The sequence below is a fragment of the Pseudophryne corroboree genome, chromosome 2, assembly GCF_028390025.1.
Source record: "Pseudophryne corroboree isolate aPseCor3 chromosome 2, aPseCor3.hap2, whole genome shotgun sequence".
NCBI lineage: Eukaryota > Metazoa > Chordata > Amphibia > Anura > Myobatrachidae > Pseudophryne > Pseudophryne corroboree.
Window position 1 is genome coordinate 114,480,332 of NC_086445.1, and position 27,127 is coordinate 114,507,458.

At 46.5% G+C, this 27,127-nt stretch overlaps 1 protein-coding gene across 3 annotated transcripts in view; it reads left to right on the top strand.

Annotated features, from left to right (window-relative positions):
- The window catches only part of PARP4 (poly(ADP-ribose) polymerase family member 4), a 281,821-nt gene that overhangs the window by 190,306 nt on the left and 64,388 nt on the right, over nt 1–27,127 (top strand). For all 3 annotated transcript variants that reach the window (XM_063951625.1, XM_063951623.1, XM_063951624.1), the window contains exons 34-35: nt 2,330–2,614; nt 24,701–24,901. In XM_063951625.1, the coding sequence (XP_063807695.1) occupies nt 2,330–2,614; nt 24,701–24,901 (486 nt within the window). The remainder of the gene's footprint in view (nt 1–2,329; nt 2,615–24,700; nt 24,902–27,127) is intronic.

Consider the following 27,127-nt stretch of genomic DNA (forward strand, 5'->3'; position numbering starts at 1 on the left):
ATGCAGAAGTCCATGAGTGCAGCACTGCCTTAGATTATATCAGAGATGGCCGCCTCTTTAGTTTCCCTGTCACTACGATGACTGCTTATGAATGTCTGTTTGCCTGACTTCCCAGTTGCTGTCAAAAATATTGGATACAGCATGGACATTAGACAGTCCTGCACTGCACATATACCCAGGGGCGGATTAAGAGAGAGGAGGGTCCGTTTGCAGACTCTGTTTTGCCCCCTCTTCCTTCACTAACTTTTGCCGCAATAGACTCCTGGTCTCTGGGAAAAATGGCACATGTGTCAGTTAAGCTGTGATTTCTATAGTGTGGAAACATGGTGCCTTTCTCATGTTTCTTTCCGGTGATATCTGCGACGCAGATCTATGGAAACATGCCTGTCAGTAGGTGCTCACAAGCAGGACCCTCGTCCTGCTTGTTCTCTTCTTGCATTATCTATGTCCCCACTGTGCTCCCACTCATGGTTGTTGTGAATGATGCTTACTATTTGTCCACCCCAAGGTAATGAACCATTGAGTTATCGATTTATTGTTACTCATGACGCTGTCTTTTTTCACTCTTTAGTCTGTCCCCTTATATGTTGTTGTTTATTGTAATTTCTATACTGAGGTAGTTGTGTTTTCAACATACAGTAAGTGTTTCTCTGGGCTTAATTCAGTAGAGTACAAAAGGTTGATGGTTTGACACAAGCGCCCAATGTTTTAAATCTGTGCATGTATCCTGATGATGTATGGAGATCAAATTTTGACGCAAGAGAAGTAATCTTGGTGGGCATTCCTGGGAAGTAACGGGACCCAGTGGGCAAATTGCAATGCAAATAGTGAGAACTCATAGGGCTTATGTATTGACCAGTGGTGCGACCAATGGAGTATATTTGTATGCAGGCGATGGATTAGAGGTGCAGTCGGTGGGCGCCTCTGTACAAATTCCAGTGGCTGCGGCATTAGCATAAATTCGCAGTCACACTGTGGGTACTAAGACCCTGTTGTGACTGCAATAGCGTGCATCCCTAAATCAGGCCCTCCACTTGCTGCTACCATCTACAGTAGACCTTATATGCATTGTTTGCTCAGAGAAGTTTGACCTGGTGGATATTTCCAGTAATCCTACTCCAGTGGGAGTCCCATATTCCTTTTCCTCTCACTCCCACATGTCGTCCTCGATATTCTAATAGGGTGTCAATGAGTACATTATACAGGAGGGAAATCAACTCTTTTTGCAGAGGATGAGTTAAAACAAACTTTATCTAATTGGGAAGGGATCTCCACGAGGAGTGCCACACAGTGCCTTAGCAGAGTCTCATAAAACTTCAGATTTCGATAGATGAAGCATTTACAATATGTCTTCAAAGAAGAGAGGGTTCTGTGGTTTACAAGGTCCCTCAAACAGCATGTAGTATTTCTGAGGCAATCCAGGTCTGAGAAAATGTCTTAGGGAATCTTGATTGTTATACAAAGGAGTGATTTTACGAGGGGGCAGAGGTATTGAGGTAGGACTTCATAGGGTTGAAGGATTTAGTCAAGGCAAACATTGCCAACGGGTGCCAGGGATAGCATTGGGCTTCAGCTCTGGCCTTGGGTGTCCTGGAGAGGGAGAGACCACTTTATTGGGGGAGTGAGGCCACTCTACCAGGAATCTCTGGACTGGGCTTCCCCGGCTGTGGCATTACTTCCCTGGCTAGTGGAGCCCGGTGCTGGTTTAAAAAATACAGGGGACCCCTATGTCTTTTTCATCCTGCATTTTTGGGACCAGGACCGATCCAAGAGCCCGGTGCTGGTTGTTAAAATACAGGGGGACCTTGGTAATTTTTCCCCCTGTATTTATACAACCAGGACCAACTCAAAGAGCCAAGTGCTGGTTATGCTTTTGGGAGGACATAATTTTTTATTTTTTTTCTACTTTTTGGTAACTTTTACACAGAAGCATTGCATGACTCTCATTGCTCTATGCATGCTCTATGCATGCTTCTGTCAAACCTGCACAATGTAATAAAACTTACATTACATATTGAAACACTGGTTGAAGAATAAATTGTATTTGGTCTGATTTCACCTTATCCCCAGGCTTATATCACCAAAAACAATTGTAAATTGAGATAATGTTATTTTTCTATTGCTCGATGCGAGTCCTGGGCACCAAAATGGATATTTTAGTGCACCGGCCACCACATTACAATACTGGCATGCTTCAGAGGTTGTTTCATTGTATTTTACACGACTCAGGGGAGTTACTCCGACACATCCATGTTAGTGGTTATTGTATATTTCTGCAGAAGATCTTTACACTTTCAAGGTAAAGTTAACCTCTGTTTGCTATATCTAGGGCCCATTAGAATTGCTCGGGGCACCTGTCGAGGAACCAGAAGATTTGAATGGTTTTGGACTCTTTGATTCAGCAGCAAATATCACTTCTCAGTCAGATCTGTTTGCACGAATTCGGACTGATTCTACATCCTTTTCTTCTCAAGTCTTTGGTTCAGCAACAGCAAATACTCATGTGCCGTCATTTGGGGCAAGTCATTCTACATCCTTTGCCTCTCCAGTCATGCGTTTACAAGCTGCTGGTGTTAGACGTTCAGACTGCTCAACAGCCATCCCATCATATCGGGTATGTTTGTTTTTGTGTGCTTATTATTTGTGCAGTTTTGGGGAGTATAAAAAAGAGGAGGTTATCACTGTGCTGGTATATATAGTGTAATATACAGTATATTGCTACTTTGTGTTATAACATTTTTATGGAGACTGCTCATTTAATATGTAAACATTTAAGTAGACAATTATTTTATACGGACACACATTTAATACATAAAAATAATGGTAAACAATAGCATCATGAATTTCACATAGAGATGTACGCCGGACACTTTTTGTGTTTTGGGTCTGGATCTCCGTTCGTGTTTTGGATCTGGATTGGTTTTGCCAAAACCACCCTTTCAGGTTTTGGTTGTGGATCTGAATTTTCTTTTGAAAAACAACAACATAAAAACAGCTAAAATCACAGAATTTGGGGGTATTTTTGATCCTACGGTATTATTAACCTCAATAACATTTATTTCCACTCATTTCCAGTCTATTCTGAACACATCACACCTCACAATATTTTTTAGGCCAAAAGGTTGCACCGAGGTAGCTGGATGACTAAGCTAAGCGACACAAGTGGGCGGCACAAACACCTGGCCCACTCAGGAGTGGCACTGCAGTGGCAGGCAGGATGGCAGTTTTAAAAACTAGGCCCCAAAGAGCACATAGTGCAAAAAAAAAAAAGTGCAAGATGGAATTGTCCTTGGGCTCTCCCACTCACCCTTATGTTGTTTAAACAGGACATGCACAGTTTAATAAACCCATCATTTCAGCGACAGGTGGTCCCCCTGGAAAAGCTTGCCAAGTTCTCAGAATCATAGCTAGCTACAAACATACCACCTCCATATTTGATGACTTTTCACATTACGAGAAGAGGAAGAGGACAGTGTCAAGAAGGTGATTAAAGATTAGATAGGCACACGCAATCAAGCTTTCACCTCCACTCACACACAGACTTTCACCTCCACTCCTATATTGGTGTGAACAGAAAGGACTTTAACCAAGCAATATATACCGTAATTACCACATTACTGGATAAACTGAAAAACTAGGGGCCAAAGCCTCTGAATTTGTACCCCCTTCTCCATTTTCAGGGATTAAGATAATATCGGATTTAATGCTGGGATGCAAATAAACTGGTGTATACCACAGGATCAAGATTGGATATTTTCCCCTCCGCGGAATCTGGAGACTCATTTTGTGAAAATATTGTTTCTTTTTTCCCATTTTTAAATTGCATTTTTATTTACATATTTTGTGGCAGATGCCTTATTTTCGTTTTTCACAGCTCCCACTTACACGCATGTGAGCATACAGTACCTGTGTGTCCCAGTTACACGCATGTGAGCATACCTGTGTGTCTTGTTTAATTTATTCATATTTTATTTTTAAATAGCGCAGACCCTTAGATGTTTTATCAGCCCCTCGTGAGCCCCCACAGCAGCCCCGAATCGGGCAAGTTGAGTTTGGGAGGGTTCAGTACAGTACTAAGCAGGACTGTGCAGTGAATTTTTTTGTTATTCAGCTCCTGCCCTAGTGGAGCTTACCACTCTAGTCGAAACTAATTTCATATTACAAGTAGGACTTTGGGAGGAAGCAATGCTAACCTCTTTTGCCTCACAGAAGCTCCTGGCCCATCTAGTGCTGCAGTGCAATGGAAAGCTGATGCAATGCAAGATCACAAACTCTGTTCTTCTAACGCCGCAAGGTTTTGCGATAACTCTACGCAGTCCTTACATTGTACAATTTTTAAGGAGAAAACATTTACAAAACAAAGGAAAAGAACCCTGTACAACAAATGCGCATGTTACGTTCGCAGTACTCGGTACTCAGGGTGGACAGGCCCCAAGCACTGGAACGCAAGCTGCAGTATAAACGGAGCTCGACAGCACCCCCAAGAAGCCCTAACTCCGTTGTCTCACCCTAGTTGTCAGCCTACGCCTGCGTGACTATGGTTTCTTGGGCCCACGGCAGGCCCGTTTGAAGGGCGGATTACAATGACGGAGACAAGGCGTAGACTGAGACGGGGCAATGACAAGGGGAACCTCTAACTAAAGAAGGAAGTACCTAGTTTGGGGTGCTACAGAACTTAAATAAAGTATGTGCGGCGCAGCCGCCAAGACAAAAACTATAACAAAGGCAGTGCTGTTCACACGCCGACACAACACCGTTGTGTACCGGCGAGGACAGCATATGCAGAACCCTCTGCAGAAAATCTAAAGCAAATACAACAAGTAGCTACAGCCTAGGCCGAGGGACGCGGCAAAGCCGCTACTCACGAAACCGGTACGAATATTGACAAAAGGACAGGAACCCCCAAAGTAGCAGACACAGGCTCTCAGGACCGCAGGACAGGCAGAATTCCGACAACAAACCAGTGGACACCAAGAAACAGGATACTGGATCAGGAACAGGCAAAGCCACAGGACTCCTCGACAGGAACGCTTCAAGGCAGGAAGCAGCTAGACAGAAGCTATCACCGGCGTCTGTGTCAGGTAGTGAGGGAGAATATAACAAGGAATTCCTCCAATCACAACAGAGACCCTAATTACTTCTGCACGACTCCAAACTGACAGGTGCAATTAGTTATATGGCAACGGGGAACGCGGTCCGCCTGTGGCGTCCCCTTTGCCAAGGACCCGGCGGCTCAGCACGCTCAGCGTCCTGGCATTGCCAGGCACCGAGCGGGGAGCAGGAGAAGGCGCGGCGGACGTGACGCGCCGGGACCGTTGCTTATCCGCCGCGCCTAACAGTACCCCCCTTTGAGGAAGAGTTAAAGATCCCCTATATCCGGGTTTATGAGGTAATTCCTGAAAGAACAACCTCCTAAGCCTAGGGGCATGCAAATCCTTGTCCAGGACCCAAGACTTTTCCTGTGGACCGTACCCTTTCCAATGAACCAAAAAATAGAGCCGACCACGAGAAAGTTTAGAATCTAAGACCTTTTCCACTAATAATTCTTGTTGACCCTGAACATCTACCGGAGGTCTACCCTGGAAAATTTCTGAGGAAATCTCCTGGAAAGAACATATGCCTTCAAAAGAGAACAATGGAAAGTGTTGCCGATTTTAAGTGACTTAGGCAACTGTAGCCGAAAAGCCACTGGATTGACTTTTTTGACAATAAGGAACGGTCCAATAAATCTGGGTCCCAATCTAGCCGAGGGTTGTCGGAGCTTGATGTTGTGGGTTGACAACCACACCTTATCTCCTACCTTAAAGTGCATGGTGATAATGTCGATATTATCTTAAACCATAAAGCTATACCTCTAAACACACTTTTACCATGGAGCCACTGCGGCTGCTAGACTTAATACACACGCTACGTACTTTGTACGCTATTTGCGTACAGAGTCCCGTACCTTGTACGGACTTAGCTTACAAACGCCGCGCTGGTGGTACAAAGTACACACAGCGTGCACACACTCTCGATATACCTTAAACCTTATTCGTAATGAAATGCAATGATATTATTACACTCTAAACCTTATGCAGCAAAGCACTGCAATGATGTTACACCTTAAACCTTATGCAGCGCTGACGGTACAAAGTACACGCAGAGCGTACACACCTTATCAATACACTTTTAAAACCTTATACAGTTGGATAATGTAATATGCTTTAAACCCTAGCAGAGAAAAGAGGACACAACACCTATGTGTAGTTAAACACTGGGCTCCGGCACCTCAGCATATATATCTGGAAGGGGATAACAATACAATTTATACACTACAATATACAACAGAGTAAATGGCTACAGTCAATGTACATACGTGAGAATATTCGCTTGCGCAACCTGGTCCAGTCCTCCGCTAATCAGGTAGATAGCGTTAAGAGTCTTCTGACCGGCCAGGCAGCAACAGGCTTTTTATACACTACTTCCAAAAACAATACAATGGATACTGTAATCCCTTTGTCCATTGGACACAGAGATGCATCTTTACATTACAGGAGAGGTCATAGGTTGATTTGAAAAGGTGGGCGATGTCTTTCTCAACTGCTCTTGTGGGTGGTCTCCTCTGGATTCCCGCCGCATACATAATATACAGTAAATACAGTTTATATCTATGTTCTACTTCTGCACATAACTATACGCAGGAACATGCGATCTTCCTCTAACCAACACCGGAATGTTACCCTTAAAATACCCTACAGCTGGATACTAGACATCACCTTATAACCTTAGTCTGTCCCTTCCTATCATGCAAAGGTGAATCCCCTAGTCCTGGAATCTTTTAAACTGTTGATACTTGCTGATGTGGTGCAGGGGGGCTATGTGTACAATGTGCACTATTTGGATTAAATATATAATGTTTTGATAACCCTCTATGCGCTCACAAACTTCGCCGTAAATACCCATATCACGCGCAGGACCGCGGGAGCAATCATACGCAAATTGCGGATATGTGCACGCACGGCGGAACAAGTGCACGCGCAGCGGGCATGTGTGTGTGGTTAGTACGTGGTGTATGTACTACAATATTTTTCGATTTTGACAATGGGCGTCGGAACCTATCCGAAAATTTTTTCCCCTGAAAGGTGGATTTTTTTAGAGCAAGGTGTACTTTCTTCCAAATTTTTCTGAGACGGGCGGTCAAAGCCAGAGAAGAAGTTGGACAATGAGGAAAAAAAGAATTGGCTCTAGGGTGAAAACCCAGAACTGAAAAGAATGGAGACACCTTGGTAGCTGAATGGTAAGAATTATTGTAAGCAAATTCGGCCAGAGGAAGATAATCTGACCAGTCGTTCAGAAATTTGGCAGTATAAAAACGTAAATATTGTTTTAGTGATTGATTGACACGTTCTGTCAGCCCGTTAGACTGTGGATGGTATCCAGAGGTTAAGGAGAGTTTCATGTTTAATGAAGCACAAAAATGTTTCCAAAAACGGGCAATAAACTGCGGTCTTCGATCAGAGACAATATCCACGGGTAATCCATGAAGCCTAAAAACATGACGGAGAAACAGAACTGCCAAAACTTGAGCGGACGGTAACCGAAGTGAGCCATCTTGCTAAAACGGTCCACGACCACCCAAATGACCTGAAACTAGTGATGAGCGGATTCGGTTTTACTCGGTTTTACTCGGTTCTCAAAACCGAATCTTATTGGCTATCCAAAACACGTGACATCAGTGAACCAATAAGATTCGGTTTTGAGAACCGAGTAAAACCGAGTAAAACCGAATCCGCTCATCACTACCTGAAACCCAGAAGAAAGAGGAAGATCTACCACAAAATCCATAGAAATGTGTACCATGGCCTAAGTGGAATTGCAAGAGGCATGAGCTGCCCGACAGGCAAAGATCGGGACACTTGGTGCTTAGCACAATCTTGACTAGAAAGAACAAATTCCTTAACATCCTTAAAAAGATTAGGCCACCACAAAGAGCGAGAGATCAATTCCAAGGTTTTAGTGACACCAGGGTGGCCAGCAACCTTATCATGAAACTCTGCAATGACACTGCTTCTCAAGAACTCGGGAACAAAGAGACGACCAACAGGCGTATTACTGGGAGCCTGCTGTTGAACCTGGGCAAGCTGTGTGAATAAATCCTGTATGAGGCCAGCCTGGATGACAGATGTTGGAATAATGGCAGTTGCGGAAGAATGGTTCTGGTGAGCCGGAAGAAAACAACGTGACAGGGCGTCGGCTTTGGTGTTTTTAGAACCGGGTCTATAGGTGATGATGAACTTGAACCGGGTAAAGAATAGTGGCCAACGCGCCTGTCGGGAATTAAGCCGCCTTGCAGATTCTATGTACTGTAAATTCTTGTGATCAGTAAACACCGTAATGGTATGTATTGCTCCTTCAAGCCAGTGCCTCCATTCCTCAAAGGCCCATTTTACTGCCAGCAATTCCCGGTTACCAACATCATAGTTGGATTCAGCAGATGAGAATTTCCTGGACATGAAGGCACAAGGGTGTAACTCCCGAGACTCTGGGTTATCTTGAGACAGGATGGCTCCCACACCAAACCTCTGAGGCGTCCACCTCGGCGATAAAAGGAAGGTCTGGGTTGGGGTGTCTGAGGACCGGAGCTGAAGCAAAGGCTTGTTTCAGAGCCCGGAAGGCAGATTCGGCTTGAGGCGACCAATTAGAAGGATAAGCTCCTTTTTTTGTTAATGCCACGATAGGAGCGACCTAGTCAGAGAAGGCATGAATAAAACATCTATAATAATTTGCGAACCCCAAAAATCTTTGGATAGCCTTAAAATTGGTGGGTTGTGCCCAATTTAAGACAATCTGGAGTTTCTTTGGTTCCATGAAAAACCCTTTTGGAGAGATAATATATCCTAAAAAGGACACCTCTGTGACGTGGAAATCACACTTCTCCAATTTAGCGTACAAATGGTTCTCCCGTAACCTTTGAAGCACTTGCCGCACATGGACAACATGCTGTTCTGGAGACTGAGTAAATTAAATTATCATCCAAATAAACGACCATGAAGTTTCCTAGAAAGTCACGGAGGACATCGTTAATTAGATCCGGGAACACCACAGGAGCGTTGGACAGACCGAACGGCATTACAAGATATTCATAATGTCCGGACTGAGTACTAAAGGCTGTCATCCACTCATCCCCAGATCTTATTCGGATGAGATTATATGCTCCTCTGAGGTCGATCTTAGAGAAAATAACCGCGGTGCGGAGCTGGTCAAACAATACCGAAATTAAAGGTAAGGGGTAGGTGTTCTTAATGGATATTTTATTCAAGGCCCGGTAATCTATGCACGGCCTTAGAGATTCGTCTTTCTTCTCAACAAAGAAAAACCCAGCACTTAATGGAGACTTCGAGGGCCTAATAAAACCTTTTTTCAGGCTTTCCTGCACATAATCATCCATGGCCTTTGTCTCGGGACCGGATAAAGCATAAAGTCTCCCTTTAGGCAGAGTGGCACTGGGAACGATATCAATAGAGCAGTCATAAGACCGATGGGGTGGCAAGATGTCAGCATTACCTTTAGAGAAAACATCAGCAAAATCCTGATATACCGAAGGTAAGAGTTCCGGAGTGGCGACAGCGACCCGCACCGGATGAGACATACATCCCTTGGTACAAAAAGAACCCCACTGATAAATCTCCCCAGACTGCCAATCAATGGTTGGATTATGGAGGACGAGCCAGGGGTGACCTAATACCACAGGCACGGCCGGACAACGAGTGAGAAGAAACCAATTTTTTCAGAATGTAACACTACCACTGTTAATTGTACTGGTGGGGTCCGATGGGTAATTACCCCGTTAGAGAGTGGACCGCCATCTAACCCGTGCAAAGTAATTGGTCTATCAAGTTGAAGCTGCGGAACTCCCAGAGCCTGAGCCCAAGCTAGATCCATAAAATTCCCAGCAGCTCCACTATCAATGAAGGCTGACACAAAAGAACTAAGGCTCCCCGAAGAAATTTCAACAGGTACTAGCAAATAATCATGTGAGGAGACTAACTGCAGAGCTAAGTGAACCCCCTCACAATTCACTTGGTCAAAGCGTTTCCCTGTTTATTTGGGCAACTACGTGCAACATGTCCCTTGCCACTACAATATAAACAGAGTCCAAAGTTTAGCCTTCTGGCTCTCTCTTCTGGAGATAATCGAGAAAGACCCACTTGCATAGGCTCCTCGACGTCCTCAGGGAGAGCATACACACATGGACCAGCCCTGAAACTAGCTCCTCTTTCAGCCCTCCACTCTCGGAGACGGCAGTCTATCTTGATAGCGAGCTCCATGAGCTTATCTAAAGTCTCCGGAGCTGGATACTGAAGGAGACTATCCTTGATTACTTCAGACAGACAGAGGCGAAACTGACTGCGCAGGGCAGGATCATTCCAGCCACAGTCGTTCGACCAACGGCAAAATTCTGTACATAATACCTCTGCAGGATTTTTTGCCTGTTTAAGTGCACGTAGGTGGCTCTCAGCTGACGCTTCCCTATCTGGGTCATCATACAAAAGGCCTAATGACTTAAAGAAGGCATCCACTGTAAGCAAGGCTGCATCATCGGTTTTTAACCCAAAAGCCCAGGTTTGTGGATCGCCTTGGAGCAAAGACATCACAATGCCCACCCGCTGAGACTGTACCTGAGGACTGGGACCTTAAACGAAAATAAAGTTTACAGGCTTCCTTAAAATTAAAGAAAGCTTTTTGGTTACCCAAAAAGAGGTCAGGAAGGAGCATTTTTGGTTCAGGAATCATACCCAGGGAGGCTCGCAAAAGATCTTCGTGCAACCTTACCCGAAGGGTAAGATCCTGCACCATCTGAGTGAGTTCCTGAATCTGATTGGCCAAAAGCTGGCTGGGATTCTGTCCTAATACTGCTGGATTCATGAGGACAGAATTTCAAGGCCATCCTGGTTAAAATATCAGACTTAGATTTTTTTATTTTTTTTGTTTTTGGCCGGTGATAATGTTACGTTCGCAGTACTCGGTACTCGGGGTGGACAGGCCCCAAGCACTGGAACGCAAGCTGCAGTATAAACAGAGCTCGACAGCACCCCCAAGAAGCCCTAACTCTGTTGTCTCACCCTCGTTGTCAGCCTACGCCTGCGTGACTATGGTTTCTTGGGCCCACGGCAGCCGCGTTTGAAGGGCGGATTATGTCTGCCCAACTCCGATGCCCCCCGGTCTTAGTTGGAGACAAGGCGTAGACTGAGACGGGGCGATGACAAGGGGAACCTCTAACTAAAGAAGGAAGTACCTAGTTAGGGGTGCTACAGAACTTAAATAAAGTATGTGCGGCAGTGCTGTTAACACGCCGACACAACACCGTTGTGTACCGGCGAGGACAGCATACGCAGAACCCTCTGCAGAAAATTTAAAGCAAATACAACAAGTAGCTACAGCCTAGGCCGAGGGAGGTGGCAAAGCCGCTACTCACGAAACCGGTACGAATACTGGCAAAAGGACAGGAACCCCCAAAGTAGCAGACAGAGGATCTCAGGACCGGAGGACAGGCAGAATTCCGACGATAAACCAGTGGACACCAAGAAACATGATACTGGATCAGGAACAGGCAAAGCCACAGGACTCCTGGACAGGAACACTTCAAGGCAGGAAGCAGCTAGACAGAAGCTATCACCGGCGTCTGTGTCAGGTAGTGAGGGATAATATAACAAGGAATTCCTCCAATCACAACAGAGACCCTAATTACTTATGTCGTGCAGCTGACCTGCTGCACGACTCCAAACTGACAGGTGGAATTAGTTATATGGCAACGGGGAACGCGGTCCGCCTGTGGCGTCCCCTTTGCCAAGGACCCGGCGGCTCAGCACACTCAGCGTCCTGGTGTTGCCAGGCGGGGAGCAGGAGAAGGCGCGGCGGACGTGACGCGCCAGGACCGTTGCTTAGTAACGGCCGGACGCTGGCGCGAGCCGCCGCGCCTAGCAGCGCATCGTGTAAATAATTCCAAAATGTGGAACATTAATAATAAATCAAAGTTAAGGTTGACTAATTGGAGCCATTAATTTACGTCCCTAACATGATATAATTGAGAAGAACCTCTCTCTAATGCCGGGTACACAGTGCACACTAGAAGATCTATCTACTAGAGATGAGCGGATTCAGACAGGGCACCCCTGTAATTATATGGCAGACAAAATCTAGTTTTCTCTGGCAGTTGCCAGAGAAAATGAAGTAGGAGATGTTGCCATGTCACATTCTGCTGGATTATGATTCTGTCTCTTCTGAGTTTGACTGACTTTGTCCACAAATGTGGTCTCTCCGCACTTTATTGGAAAACTCTTCGTCAAAATTGCAATTTCCATTTCCATCTTTGTGGCTATATGTTTTCATAAATCTAGTTGTGATGTTGAAGCTTATTTCATATTCTGCTATAGGATCAAGTACAGCAGCATCCCTGGAATTATATGGCAGCGCCTCTGGACTTATACAGCAGATAGGCAGCACCCCTGGACTTATACAGCATAGGCAGCACCCCTAGAGAATTACACAGCACAGCAGACAGGCAACAGCACCCCTGGACTTAAACGGCAGTGGGGTAGCACCCTTGGACTGATAGGGCCCCTGGAATGATGTGGCAGACAAAGAAAATATGTGCAAGATGGAATTGTCCTTGGGTCCACCCACCCACCCATCCTTATCTTGTATTAACAGGACATGCACACTTTAACAAACCAATCATTTCAGCGACAGGGTCTGCCACACGACAGTGGCTGAAATGATTGGTGTGTTTGGGCCCCCACCAAAAAAGAAGCAATTAATCTCTCACTGCACAAACTGGCTCTACAGAGGCAAGATGTCGTCCTCATCCTCCGATTCCTCAACCCCTTCAGTGTTTACATCCTCATCCTCACAGAGAAATAAATCCACACCAAAGAGGTGGATTTTTTTATTTTTTGCCCAGGCATGACAATGGGCTTTTTCATCCCATAGCCAACAACTGTCTTCACTGGTGCCTTATTCAAACAAATCACATCACCATCAGAATCCTCATCATCAACTTCCTCCTCAACGCCAGCTACACCAATATCCTCCTTATTCTGGTGTACTTCTACAGTGACATCCTCAATCTCAATATCAGCAACTGGGCTGGCGGTGCTCCTCCCAGCACTTGCAGGGGGCATGCAAACGGTGGTATGAGCCTCCTCTTCCCATACAGTCTTGGGAAGATCAGGCCTAGATATCGCAACCACACACACTTGGACTCTCCTTGGGGATTTGTGATATCTCTGAATGCACAGTTGTTTTTTCCTGTGCTTTAACAAGCTTTATTTTTATTTTTATTTTTTTAAGAGGGAGGAGGGCTTCCATCTTCATGAGAAGCTGAACCACCAGTCATGAACATAGCCTTTCCTTGCCACTTCGTGTCGTGAATGGCATATTGCCAATTTTACGTTTCTTATCAGATCATTTCTTTTCTTTTTTCTTTTTTTTTGTTATTCATTTTTGCTCCTTGGATTTTAAATGGATTTTAAATGCCCTCCATGACATTGGGCATCGGCCTTAGCAGACGAAGTTGATGGAATTGCATCGTTAATGTCATGACTGGTGGCAGCAGCAGCTTCAGCACTAGTACTAGGAACTGGAAGTGGTTCCTGATCTTTCACTATTTTTTCCTCAATTTTTGTTCTTCATTTCACAGGACAGCACCCCTTTACTATTAAGCACACAGAACAGTGGCCCTTTATTTTCACAGCACCACCATATTTTTACAGTATACAAGACGGTATACAGTATACAAGACGTGCACATTTATTTTCACAGCACCCCTGTAATTTTACAGCATACAAGACAGGGCCAGTGTACCTTTATTTTCACAGCACCCCTGTAATTTTACAGCATACAAGGCAAGGCCAGTGTACTTTTACAACACCCCTGTATTTTTTACAGCATACAGGACAGTGCCCCTGTACAGCACAGTGACAGGACAGCAACACCCATGTACAGCTGCAGCACCCCTAACCGCACAGGACACCACAGTGACAGGACAGCACTCCTAACAGCACACATGACAGAACCCAAAGAGAGCACACACTGACCCCACCCGACGCCACCATCCACAGAGATACAGAGGTCTGTCTCTCTCACTCTCCAAGTCCGATGTGAAATGTTGGTGACGCGCTGCTTTTTATATGGAATCCAAAACCCACGAGAATCCGACAGTGGGATGATGACATTTTGGCTTGTACTGGGATCCGAGTCTGGCGAGAAGTCTCTGAGATCTGAACACACTCATCTCTAATTTCACAACACCGTATTACTGTAAGATGGCATAATCACTTGATTAGCCACACTGCAATGACATTTAATATTATTAAAGGGTGTAACACTCAATAGCTTGTCACTAGTCCCGCCATAGGAGTAATAATAGTTTTATTGCTGTCATGCAATAGTCTGTCTCAATGGTATGGCCCATTATATGGAACCTTCCAGTTCGCCAGATGTTGGTGTGTGTATTTATTTCCATCTGCAGAACATTTGGGTGGGTATTTTTTTGTCCCCCTTGCAATTGCAGTTGTCACACTGTTAATTTACTCTCCTTAAAATACTGCATGGCAGGAGTCAGGGCTTCTTTTTCTGTCAGTCTGATGTTACGCCAAGTGTTTTTCCTTGGCATCGGAGTTGATATTTAAATGCGCCAGTCACTCCACTATGGTGACACCCCAGAGGTGGTTATACAGTACATCAGACTTCTTCCCCTTTTATACCCTGGCGGCTGCATGTGAGCTTCAGATTTGCGAAGTCCCAGCCACGATCCGGTGCAAGTTTTCAGGCTGCTGATGCCTTCCACCTTCATCTGTTTCAGGTTTTATCATTTACCATAGTTCTATTTTTGGAACTTCTACAGCAGCACCCCTCAGCCGTAGCCCAGGATGCCTGTGATGGGCTGTGGAGGTGCAACAATAGTCACCTCTATCTTCTTATAGTCTGCTCACACAGCAGATTCACCTTCAGGTGTAGGCCTGCCCACTTCTATCACAGTTAATGCCCAGGATTCTGCACCTCCAAGCAGTAGAGGTGCATCAAATGAATTGGCTTCCTGCTCCTCCAGTTGCAAAGAATGGATTTAGTAGCTACTGTACAGCTCATCATCTGCATTAATGCTTTCACGGGGGAGGTAGGTGCAGCGTATCTGGTGTTGGAAATTGGCGCATAAGGTGGGGGCTGTCTGTCAAAGCAGTACCCTATTAGGCATTAGGAATGTATGTATTTATCATTGTGTACAAAGCATTTAGGTGGATAAATTGTGTTATTTTATTTCCTTGCAAATAGAGCTGTCACATAGTGTATAAATCTCAGAGCAAAACTTGTTTTTTCAATGGCCTACCGTCCTCAGTCAAATAGGCAGACTAAGAGGGTTAATCAGCATCTTGAACAATTTATCAGAATTTATATATCAGAGGTTCAAGACAATTAGTTCCTTCTGTTACCATGCCCATAACAATCATTACCACTCATCATCTCGCACGCCTCCATTTTATATGGTTTATGGAGTGCATCTACAATTGCCTGTGCCTCCTATTTCCTGTCTCTGAAGTACCTATTGTCATCCAGTCTCTTCGTAAAATTTCTAGTGCCTGGTCACAATCCCCGCTGACAGGAAGGAAAAGATAGTTTGGAAAGTCAATCCTGCCGATAAAGTTTAGTTGTGAATACAACATCTTTGTTTAAAAGCCTCTACTATGAAATTCGCCCCATCATTCATTCCAAAATTTCCCAGAAGATCATTTTTTTTTTAAAATAAAGTATTTTTATTTCGAAGGAGATTAGTTTGCACATAGACATTGCATATCAGGAACATACCATATACATAATGACATGACAACATCGGGTAACATCATTCATTTTCGGCTTATTATGATATTATGTCATACGTTCATAGGTGCCTAGGTATGTGCAATTATTTATACCAATATCTTATCTAATCCGTGTGCTCTAGTGTTCAAGAACTCTCATTATACTTAGTTTTGGTTTTTCTCCCCCTTTAAAACTCTTACGGACAACTTGTCCGAGTAAGTCTCCTCAAAAAAAAAAAGAAAAAGAAAAAAAAAGGGGATATCAAACAGAAACCAAACACCGAAAGCTCCAAAAAAGGAAGAAACGAGAAAACAAAACAAAAAAATAACTAGGGGGAAGAAGACACATTGGGGGATATTAGCACTCTAAATCCTACCCTGTCTAGCTGGGCGTTGAGCCAATCTCTCATACACTACCCATTGGGTGAGAGGGAAGCTTGTAGCCCTATATAAATCATATATTAGCAATTCCAGGACTCGTTAACAACCCTGGTGCCACTAAGTTATAGGGTCTGGCAAGGAGTATATGGATTCCAGCCATGGAGACCAAATTCTATCAAATTTAGCGGAAGCATTATGTTTCATGTAAATGTATCGTTCCTTGAAGACTGTGTCGTTTATTAGTGCCTTAAAAGCGGGGAGTGTAGGGCCCTTGGGGGCCATCCATAGCCTCGCGATGCTCACCTTCGCCATTGCACACATGTTGCGAGCATAGAGGCCCTCTGGACTAGATACACTATCAGATCCTCCCATTCCCAGGATACAAATTGCGGGGTAAGCATGGCCTCGTCCACCCCCGTGTTCACCAGAATCGACCCGACCCCCGACCAGAAAGCCCGCAACTTCGGGCAGTCCCAAATAAGATGCCAAAAAGTACCTGCAGTCATCCCACACTTAGGGCAGTCACCCGCACGGCCCGTCCCGAGTCTAGCCAGTCTTGCCGGGGTCATATATATTCTGTGCAAAAGGAAGTATTGTATTTGTTGAAACCTGATGGATTTGGTAACCCTGCTCGGAGTTTCCAAAGCAAGGGCCCAGTTTTCCTCATCTATGGGGCCCAAATCCTCTTCCCATTTGACACGGAGACGTGTCAAAGGGTCAGTATGCAGTTTGGCGAGTAGATAACCATAAGCATGGGAAATCATCTTAACCCGACCCAGCATACTTATAAAGGTCTTAATGGGAAATGGTATGATCTTAGGGGGGGAAGTGGCGAATTGGGACTGCAAAGCATGCCTGAGTTGGAGGTATCTAAAAAAATAGGAGTTAGGTAGATCAAACTCGTCTTTTAGTTGTTGGAAGGATTTAAGTGTATTATCCGTATAGAGATGATTTATGGAAACTACTAATTTAGGGGCCCAAACCTCCCGTCCCTCGAGCACATATAGTTCAGGGAGCCACTTAGAGTACCAGAGGGGGGTGTCCGGGTCCAATCCATCAAATTTCAAAAGAATTCTTAGTGCCTGCCACACCTTCATGGCCTGATATAGAAGAGGAGGAAGGAACCGGGCCAGGCTCCCACTCAGTAACACCTGCAGAGGAGACAAACCGGGGAAGTAGCATTGTATAAATACCCAATGGAGAGAAGTGACGCCAGTATCCTGCACCCATGCACTAATATGTGTCAGCTGAGCGGCATAGTAGTACATCTGAAAGTCTGGCAAAGCCAGACCTCCGTCGCAGCGCAGCCTGGTGAGCGTGTTCAGCTGTATTCTAGGACGTTTGTTAGCCCAAATTAAAGAGGAGAGGACACTATTCAGTTTTCTAAAGAAGGATGGATGAATATATACAGGGGACTGAAGAATCACATATAGAATCTTAGGTAGTAATATCATTTTCACGAGGCTGACCCTGCCAGATACAGTCAATGGAAGCTTACACCAAGTCTTAGATTTACGAGCAGCCTGTTGCATGATCGGATCAAGGTTCAGAGGTGTAAAGTCAGAGGGGTCATTGGTTACCTGAATCCCAAGATATTTAAATTTCGCCGTCCAACATAGCGGTAGGGAGACTTTAGGAACAGCAGGGGGGGGGCCAATCACAGGCATAATGGAGGATTTAGACCAGTTAATATGAAGGCCTGAATAAACCCCGAACTCCTCAATCAATTGCAACAATATAGGCATAGACTTGGTGTAATCCTGCAAGAACAGCAGCATGTCGTCAGCGTAGAGGGCAATCCTGTCCTCCCGAGGGCCGGTATGAATGCCCACTATACCCGGATGGGACCTTATTAGACAGGCTAAAGGCTCGATGGCCAGGGCAAACAGGGTTGGGGACAGAGGGCATCCCTGTCTGGTCCCGCGATACAAGCGGAACGAGGGAGATACATAGCCGTTTACCGAGATCCTGGCGGTCGGGTATTGATAAAGTAATTTAACCCATCTTATAAAATTAGGTCCGAATCCCATACATGTCATGACTTCCCATAGATAGGACCACTCAATACTGTCAAATGCCTTAGCGGCATCCAGTGAGACCACTACTGAGTCGGAGGGAAAGTCATGCGGGACTTGTAAAATGGTATATAATCTACGTAGGTTAATAGAAGTGGACATCCCTGGCATAAAGCCAGTCTGGTCGGAGTGGATAATGGAGGTGATTACTGTGTTAAGTCGAACAGCTAAAATCTTGGCGAGGATCTTAGCGTCGGTGGGAATCAATGATATCGGTCTATAGGATTCTGGGGATTTAGGGTCCTTTCCGGGCTTCGGGATCACTATAATAACCGCCTCCGCCATAGAGGGGGGAAGTTGATCATTAACAAAAATATCAGAATATAGGGCGTGAAGCCGAGGACCAAAGAAATCAATGTGGGTCTTGTATACCTCTGAGGGGATGCCATCATAGCCCGGTGCCTTGCCGTTGGGAGAAAAGCCAATAGCTGCCGTTACCTCATCCAGAGTCAGGGGTGCCTCCAATACCTCAGAGGCCTCCGAGGAGAGTGTGGGTACGGGAATATTTCTTAAATAAGCGGAGATGTCTGATGCCGAGTCTTCCAGTTGTGAACTGTAGACCTCAGCATAGTAAGAGCGGAATAGCTGCGCAATGTCCGGCGTGGTGTTCACAAGGGAGCCATCGCTACCGGTCATCTGGGCAATGGTAGATCCTGGGCGGTCACTGTGCACCAAGCGGGCCAGCAGGCCACCTGGCCTATCGCCCTGCATATAAATATTAGTAGCCTGGAATAGAAGCGAGCGCGAATTTTTATCAGACAGATGAGCCACCCAAGCCGACTGGGCCGCCAGCCAGCGTATCTTCAGTGCAGGGGTGCCATCTACCAAGTATCTAGATTCCAAATTTCTGGCGTCACTCTCAAGGGTTCGCTCTCTTTCCCTGCAGGACGTTTTAAAGGCAGAAATGCGTCTAATATACGTACCCCTCAGGAAGGCCTTAAACGAATCCCAGACCACTGTTCCCGAGGCCGAGCCCACATTGTCATTAAAATAGCCCTCCCACTGAGTCACCTGGTCAGAGCAGTCATCCATTTGTAATAGCCAGGAAGGATGAAGTTTCCAATATGATTTTCCCCTCTGTCTCTCCACAGCGAGAGTCAACACCATAGGGGAGTGATCAGAAATACCCCGGGCCTCATACTGGACGTCAACCACCCTGGGGAGAAGAACGGGGGACTGCAGGGTCAGGTCGATTCTGGAGAACGAACCATGCGTGCCAGAAAAGCATGAAAACTGGCTAGTAGTAGGGTGCCGAACTCTCCACACATCCACCCACTGCAAATTATTCAGAAAATCAGCAAATTTAGTAGGACTAGAGCGCACCCCAGCAGCCTGCGGAGAGCGCCATCTGTCTAAAGCTAAATTAGTAACATTGTTAAAGTCACCCAAGCAGACCACCGGGGTGTCCGGGGAGGAGGCTATGAATGAAGCAGCCTGCTGTAGCACATCGTACGAGAAGGGGGTGGGGGATATAAACCGCCAGTATGTAGTAGGGTTGGGAACTTAATCTACAGTCAAGGAACACAAAACGACCGTACTGATCAGTTTTGACCGACACCAACTCAAATTGGACCGATTTCCTTATCAGGATTGACACTCCCCTGGAGGAAGAGGAGTGAGAAGCGTGATAGGCCCAGCCCACCCAGGGTCTTCTAAGTGACAGTAATCTATTCCCTTCCAAGTGAGTCTCGCAGAGACACGCAATATCCGGGCCATGTTTCCGAAGTGTAGTCAAAACTAAGGAACGTTTTATCTTATTATTTAAACCTCGAACATTCCATGTCAGAAATTTCAAATTAGCCATAGACCTGGTAGTATGCTATGTAGTAACCTAGAGGAACAACCCAGGGAGTATTCCTGGAAATCGCTAGTACGAGCAGGAACAGTGCTATAATACTTAAACCCTGAAACTTATACGACAGTGTCCAATGCATCAGACATACTTCCCACAGCAAAAAAAACATACTCAAAAACAAATTGAAGCATGAGAAAAATAACAAACTATAGAAAGAAAAAAACTTGCAGAAGGAACAGCAACAAGCTGTTCGTTGATCTCCCCCTCCCTCCCCGTATACCACCCCTAACTTCGGCATACTTAAATCCCAAACAATCAAACCCAACTCTCAAATGCTAATTTCAGGCAAAGCCCTTAACCAGAACAAGCGAGCAAGAATAAGAGAAGAAAAAAAGAAATCCTGAGCCACCAACGCCAAGGGGGGGCTCCCTGGACAATGGGTAGAGGCCTCCGGTGATCCCACCCAAACATTAGACTATGCAGGGCCTCAGTCCGGGGCCAGCTGGCGCGCTCCCGGTGCATATCTGTCCAGCCATTGGGCCGCCTCTCTGGGGGAATTGAAGAATTTGGTTTCCCCGTCCGCTACCACCCGAAGGCGGGAAGGAAACAGCATAGAGTAGGAGAGGTTCAGGTCTCTGAGGCGCCTCTTGATAGGCATAAACTGGGCTCGATCCTTCTGGACATCCGCGGCAAAATCAGGAAAAGCTGACACGGTAACTCCATTCCTGACAAGAGGGCCTTTTGTACGTCCCAAACGGAGGACCGAGTCACGATCCCTATAATGCAGAAATTTGGCGATGAAGGTGCGCGGAGGGGCGCCAGGAGGTAGAGGACGAGATGGTATCCGATGTGCACGCTCCACCGTAAACTGTGCCGTGAAGGATTCAACGCCGTACAATTCCTTAAGCCATGATTCTAGGAAGGCCTCAGGCTGGGAGCCCTCCTCCTTCTCCGGCAGGCCCACAAAACGCACATTATTCCTACGCAGCCTTCCCTCCATGTCTAGTATCTTGGATTGAAGGGATGTTACTTGCTGGGTTACCGTGGAAATGGACTGTTTCATAGGACCGCACATATCCTCCAGATTCGAGACACGGGTTTCTGCCTCTCCCACTCTCTCTCGTATGCGTTGGACGTCCTGCCGAAGCAGTAAGAGATCACACTGCACTTTCTCCATCTTATCTGAAAGACGCTGCTCCGACCCTGCTATTGCCTCCAGTACTTGTTGAAGGGATGGAGCTGTTGGTGTGTTAGGGGATTCAGCAGCTGATGCAGATGGGGAGTAGGAGTGGGACGGAGAGGCCCCCTGCGCAGCAGCCTGCGAGGCCCGTATGTTAGGTGGATTAGGTTGTCTGGCAAATTTCTCCAGCTTCGCCGCCGCCGCGCGCTGGCCGTCCCGAACCATGGCGGGCAATTGGTAGTAACAAACACTCCGGTATATTCTTAGGTCAGAAATATAGAAGGAGACGGCAATAATAAATTTTTAAGGTTGTAATAAGCAGAAATACATCCACAGCTGGTCGTCTGAGTAGTAGGCAAGTATAACATAAGGTACTGGCAGCGTCCCAGAGTATAGGGGAAATCAGGAGCGATGCAGTCTTTTAGTATGTAAAATGAGATAGCAGATGCAGGCAAAGTATAAATTGATCCCAGGAGGTAAAAGTCACTCACTTGCAGATCAGGCAGCCTTTAAATGAGAATAATATCCCTTTTATGTCCTGGAGTAGCAGTCCAGAGCACTGGGGTCATGCAGCTGATCATGAAATGGCTGCCACATACAGAGCCCTCTTCCCCCTTCCAGGAGCTGCTGGGTGTGCTCCGGTGTTCGGGGCCACAGATTTCAGCCCACAATCAAGAGGGGGACCAGCCGCTGCTTCCACCCCTCTCCGCGGCGTCCAGCGGTGACAGCAGGCCGCCTCCAAGGCTCCGGACACAGCGCGGCCGGGAGACGCCAAAATTGAGGCCGGGGATCCGGAGGAGGTATAGGCCTCGGATTCGGAAGTGTGCCGCCGCGGCCGTACAGACCTCAGGGGGAGCGGGGAAGTCGCCTGCCGGTGCCCTGCAGGGAAGGGAAACAGGGTGGTTTGGCACACCAGAGGGTATCAGGATGATATATAAGGATGTTTTATCCAGGGAGCTCCCGGGATCTGCTTCCTACTCCTGAGCTGCCGTGGCCACGCCTGCCCCCAGAAGATCATTTTGCTGCCATTCCACTTGGAACTACTGAAATCCTTATAGATTCCCAGCTCATTTCACATCTCACAATTGAAGCCTTTGGTGCTAAATCATGCTCTTCTTTTCCCTTCAGTCCCATTCTCATTCCATCAGTGTTCAAGATCAAGAAGAATTTAAGGTCAACCAAATTCTAATCCAGCAATGGGCCTTCCATCCTCGCTGCGCTGGAAGTGTTTTTGCGGCTGGCCCATCTTTTTTTCCACTGCTGACAGCTGCACTGTGCTTTGTAGTCCACCTCGGTCTATGGGCTTAATTCAGACTTGATCGCTGCTGTGCGTTTTCACACAGCGGGCGATCAGGTCTGAACTACACATGTGTATGCATCGCAATGCGCAGGCGCGACGGGCAGCAACGGGATGGTGCGAGAAAAGTTTGTGGGTGGCAACTGACCATTTTAGAGGAGTGTCCAAAAAAACGCAGTAGGGACCAGGCGTTTGGAGGGAGTGTTTCTGACGTCAGCTCCGGCCCCGATCATAGCACTGGAAGAGTAAGGCCCGTACAAACTGGCCAATATATCGGCTGTTCTATTGAACGGCCAATATATATTGCGGGTCCGTCGGCCAGTGTGTACGGGCGATATGTCTGTGAACTCCATCGTTCACAGACATATCGCGTCGGCCCTGCAGCACAGCCGATGGCCAATATATCTACCAATATACTGGCGCATAGCTGTGTGTGTACGGGCGACCAGCCGACCACCCGTCACATGCTGTGGCACCCGGCGGTGATTGACAGCTGAACTGGGCAGGCGTGTGTACACGCCCGCCCAGGTCATGACGTCAGTCCCCGACGGATCAGGCAGTGTGTATGCTCAGCACACTGCCCGATCCGTCCATAGATATATCTGCAGATCTATTGATCTGCAGATATATCTATTAGGGTGTACCCAGCATAATGGGCCCTACACACTGGGCGATATGAATGAAAGATATGAACGATCTCGTTCATTAATGAACGAGATACCGTTCATATATTTCAGTGTGGAGGCACCAGCGATGAACGATGCGCGGCTCCGTGCTTGTTCATCGTCGGTGCCCCGTCGCTTGTGCATGCAGGCCAATATGGACGATCTCGTCCATATTTGCCTGCACTGCTATGGAGCCGGGTGACGGGGGGAGTGACAAAACTTCACTCCCCCCGTCACTGCCCCCCCCCCCCACACCGCCGGGTCGCCCGTCGGCCGTATACGCCGTCGAGCAGCTCGGCGGCGGATCGACAAATGTGTAGGGCCCATAAGTCCTGGGCTGCGCAGAGCTTGCACAAACTTCTGTAGTAACCTGTGCCGAGCGCAGCGGTAGCAAAAGGGGCCATCTTGTCCAAAGCATGGCAAGTGAAGCTTTCCATGCGAGGGGACATGGGGGGTCATTCTGACCCGTTCGCTCGCTGCTTTTTATCGCAGCCGAGCGAATGGGTACCCACTGCGCCGGCGCATGCCAGACGGCCGAAGGCCGTAGCTGGGCTGCGATTGCCTCTGCCTGATTGACAGTCACAGGCGGTCGCTGGGCGGGAGGGGGCGGAACGGCAGCGTTTGCCGCCATTTCGTGGGCGCAGTCCGGGGAGCAGCGTGACGTTATACGCAGCCGCTGCGGGCCGGGGAGCGACGAGTAGTTCCCGGCCAGCACGCTAAAGCTGCGCTGGTCGGGAGCTACTCTTGAAGTGCAAAGGCCTTCGCACTTCTGTGGGGGTGGCCGGCACTGACATGCGGGGCGGACTAGTCCTGTGCTGGGCGTCCCCCCGCATGTCAGTGTGAATGATCGTAGCTGTGCTACGATCATCTCGGAATGAGGGCCATGGTGCACTAATTGGGGTTCCATGTGCTGTAACAGTGACATCAAAAATATGAAACACTGTTGTGTCAACCTTTTTTGTGTCGAGTATTTGTCAGGTCGACCTTTTCAAGTGGCGACCTTTTGTGCCTGTCGACCTTTTTCAGTGTCGACATTTGACCATGTCGACCTTTGCCATGTCGACCAATAGCAGTTGATCTAATGACTATCGATCTAATAAGGATTGGCCCCGTCATCCATACCCATTCCAGCATCGGGTAGCAGGGAGGAAACTGCACAGAGCAGATTATGTTTGGTCCGATTTCGGGATATCCTAATGTTTATATCACCAAAAACAACTGTAATCTGCAATAACGTTTTCTTTTTCTATTAGTAAATACCAGTCCCGGTCAACAAAGTGGATATTTTAGTTCACCGGTCACCCCATTACAATAATGACGTGCCCCAGAGGTGGATTCATTTTATGTCACATGACTCAGGGGTGTTACTCGGGCACATCCACGTTAGTGGTTATTGTGTATTTCTGCAGAAAATGTTTACACTTTCAAAGTAAAGGATAATAATAAAGAAACCTTTGTTTTCTGTATCTAGGGCTCATTAGTCTTGTCTGGGGGACCTGCAGAGGAACAAAAAGGATTTGGCGGATCGACACTCTTTGGTTCTTTACAAACCAAATCTGCAGCCTTTCCTTCTCCAGTCTTTGGTGTAGGAGCTCAGAGTGCTCCACCTGCGTCGCCTCTGGGTTCTCGTGTTCCACATTTCATCGGCTCAGCAGACCCCGAATCACACCGGGTATGTTTCTGTTGTGTGCTTATTATTTATGCAGTTTCGGGGAGTGTAAAAAGGAGGGCATTATCACTGTGCTGGTGTATATCATATAATATACAGTATATCACTACTTTGTGTCAAAAAAATGTTATGGAGACCGCTCATTTACTATGTAAACATTTAATATTCTTTTATACAGACCCACATTTAATATATAAAAATAGAAATAAAAAATAATGGTGAACAATAGTAGCAGGAATTTCACAACACTGTATTACTGGAAGATGGCATAATCATAGAATTCACCACACTGCAATGACATTTATATTAATGAAGGTCACAGATGTGTCCTCATGGGATCAGTATGATTTACCTATGGCCGGGATGCTGGGTGTCATTATACCGAGAGGGGCTGTTTGGCGCAATGATGTATAAGGTCACATTTGTATAACACCCAGTAGCTTGTACCTCATTCCCCCATAGGAGTAATCATGTTTCTGTTGCAGTCACACAGTAGTTTGTCTCAATGATTCTACCCATATTATGATATTGAGCCTAATTCAGACCCCATCACTGCTGTGCGTTTTCACACAGTGGGCGATCAGGTCTGTACTGCGCATGCGTATACACCGCAATGCGCCGGCGCGTCGGACAACTCCACCGGGCATACCGATAGCATTGGCGTAAAAAGCGATTGCACGGGCGATCGGAAGGTGACTGACAGGAAGAGGCCGTTTGTGGGTGGCAACTGACCGTTTTCAGGGAGTGTCCGGAGAAACTCAGGAGGGACCAGGCGTTTGAAGGGAGGGTTTCTGACGTCAGCTCCGGCCCCGATTGTCGCACCGGAAGAGTAAGTCCTGGTCTGTGCAGAGACTGCACAAACTTCTGTTTGTGCAGCTCTTTGCACATGTGATTGCACACCTGCACAGCGATTACCTCCTCCTCCTTTAGGCGGCGACTACCTGGTCGCAGGGATGCAAAAAACGCACCCTAATGATCAGGTCTGAATTAGGCCCATTATTACCTCTAGAGTCCAATATTAGGGTGTGAAGTCCTCCAGATGTTGGGGTGTATGTATTTATTTCTGTGTGCAGAACATTTAGGAGGGTAAAAATGCGTCTTTATTTCCTTGCAATTGGAATTGTCACACTGTTTATTTCTTTTCCTTGAGATACTTACTACATGGCAGGAGTCAGGGATTCTTCTTCTGTAATTCTATTAATATGCCAAGTGGTTTTCCTGGGCATTGGAATGGATATTTTAATGCGCCAGTAGCTCCACTGTGATATTGTCATGCCCCGGAGCTGGTTTACACATATCCCGGTGCTGTTTTATACAACTGATTGCTATTGCAGTGCAATTATCAGTTGCTCATTGTTTAATTGTGTGGAGCCTGGAAAAGGATTATTGTGTTTCTTTGTTTCACTGTTGTTTTTTAGGAGTTGCATGGTGACAACGTCTAATAGCGTCTGAGGCTAGGCCGCACCGGGTGTTTTTTTTTTACATTTCTTTGCCATATCTGACCTCTATTTGCAGTGCTTGCTTACCTCCCGGTGCATGGCACATGTATTATATCCCCCACCTCAGTCCCGCAGGATGGATCCCACATTCTCACAATCTGTAAGGTAGTGCTGCATGCCTTGGATCACTACTCCTCCCAGCCTCCTCTTACCCATCTTGCTTTCCTTCACGCCTCGGTGAAGTGCATAAAACAGTTGGGAAATCATCTTGGACCTTGAAAAGTTGGCAAATAAGATCGCAGGACAGTGTAGAAGACCGGTATCGGACATAATTGGCAGCAGTTAAAATGTGTCAAATGATAGATGTTTACATTTAATTTAATCAGCTGTACAATGATAGCCAACAAGTATACTTCAGTCACTCAAAGTGTTTACAGTAATTCGGGGAACATTCAATTGTCTCTGATGTTATTCAAAGGGCGGTATTCAAATGATATATCACACCCAATCTCATTTCTAAAGTGATCCCCGTTATCGCGCATATCGGGCCCACAGAAATCAGGTTTAGCTGCGTAAAGGGTTGGGCACCATCGCTACCCCAGGGGTAGTGAGCTGAAATTATTATACCACACCAGTCAGGAGAAACAGAACGGGTGTGGAAGGGGGTGAAAAGAATTGAATACCGCCCAAAGTGTTTAAATACCAGTCTGTAAAAAGCTGGATATAAACCTTGGAACTCCCATCTGGAAGTTCAGAAACAACATTTACTATCAACACAGTACCCAACATA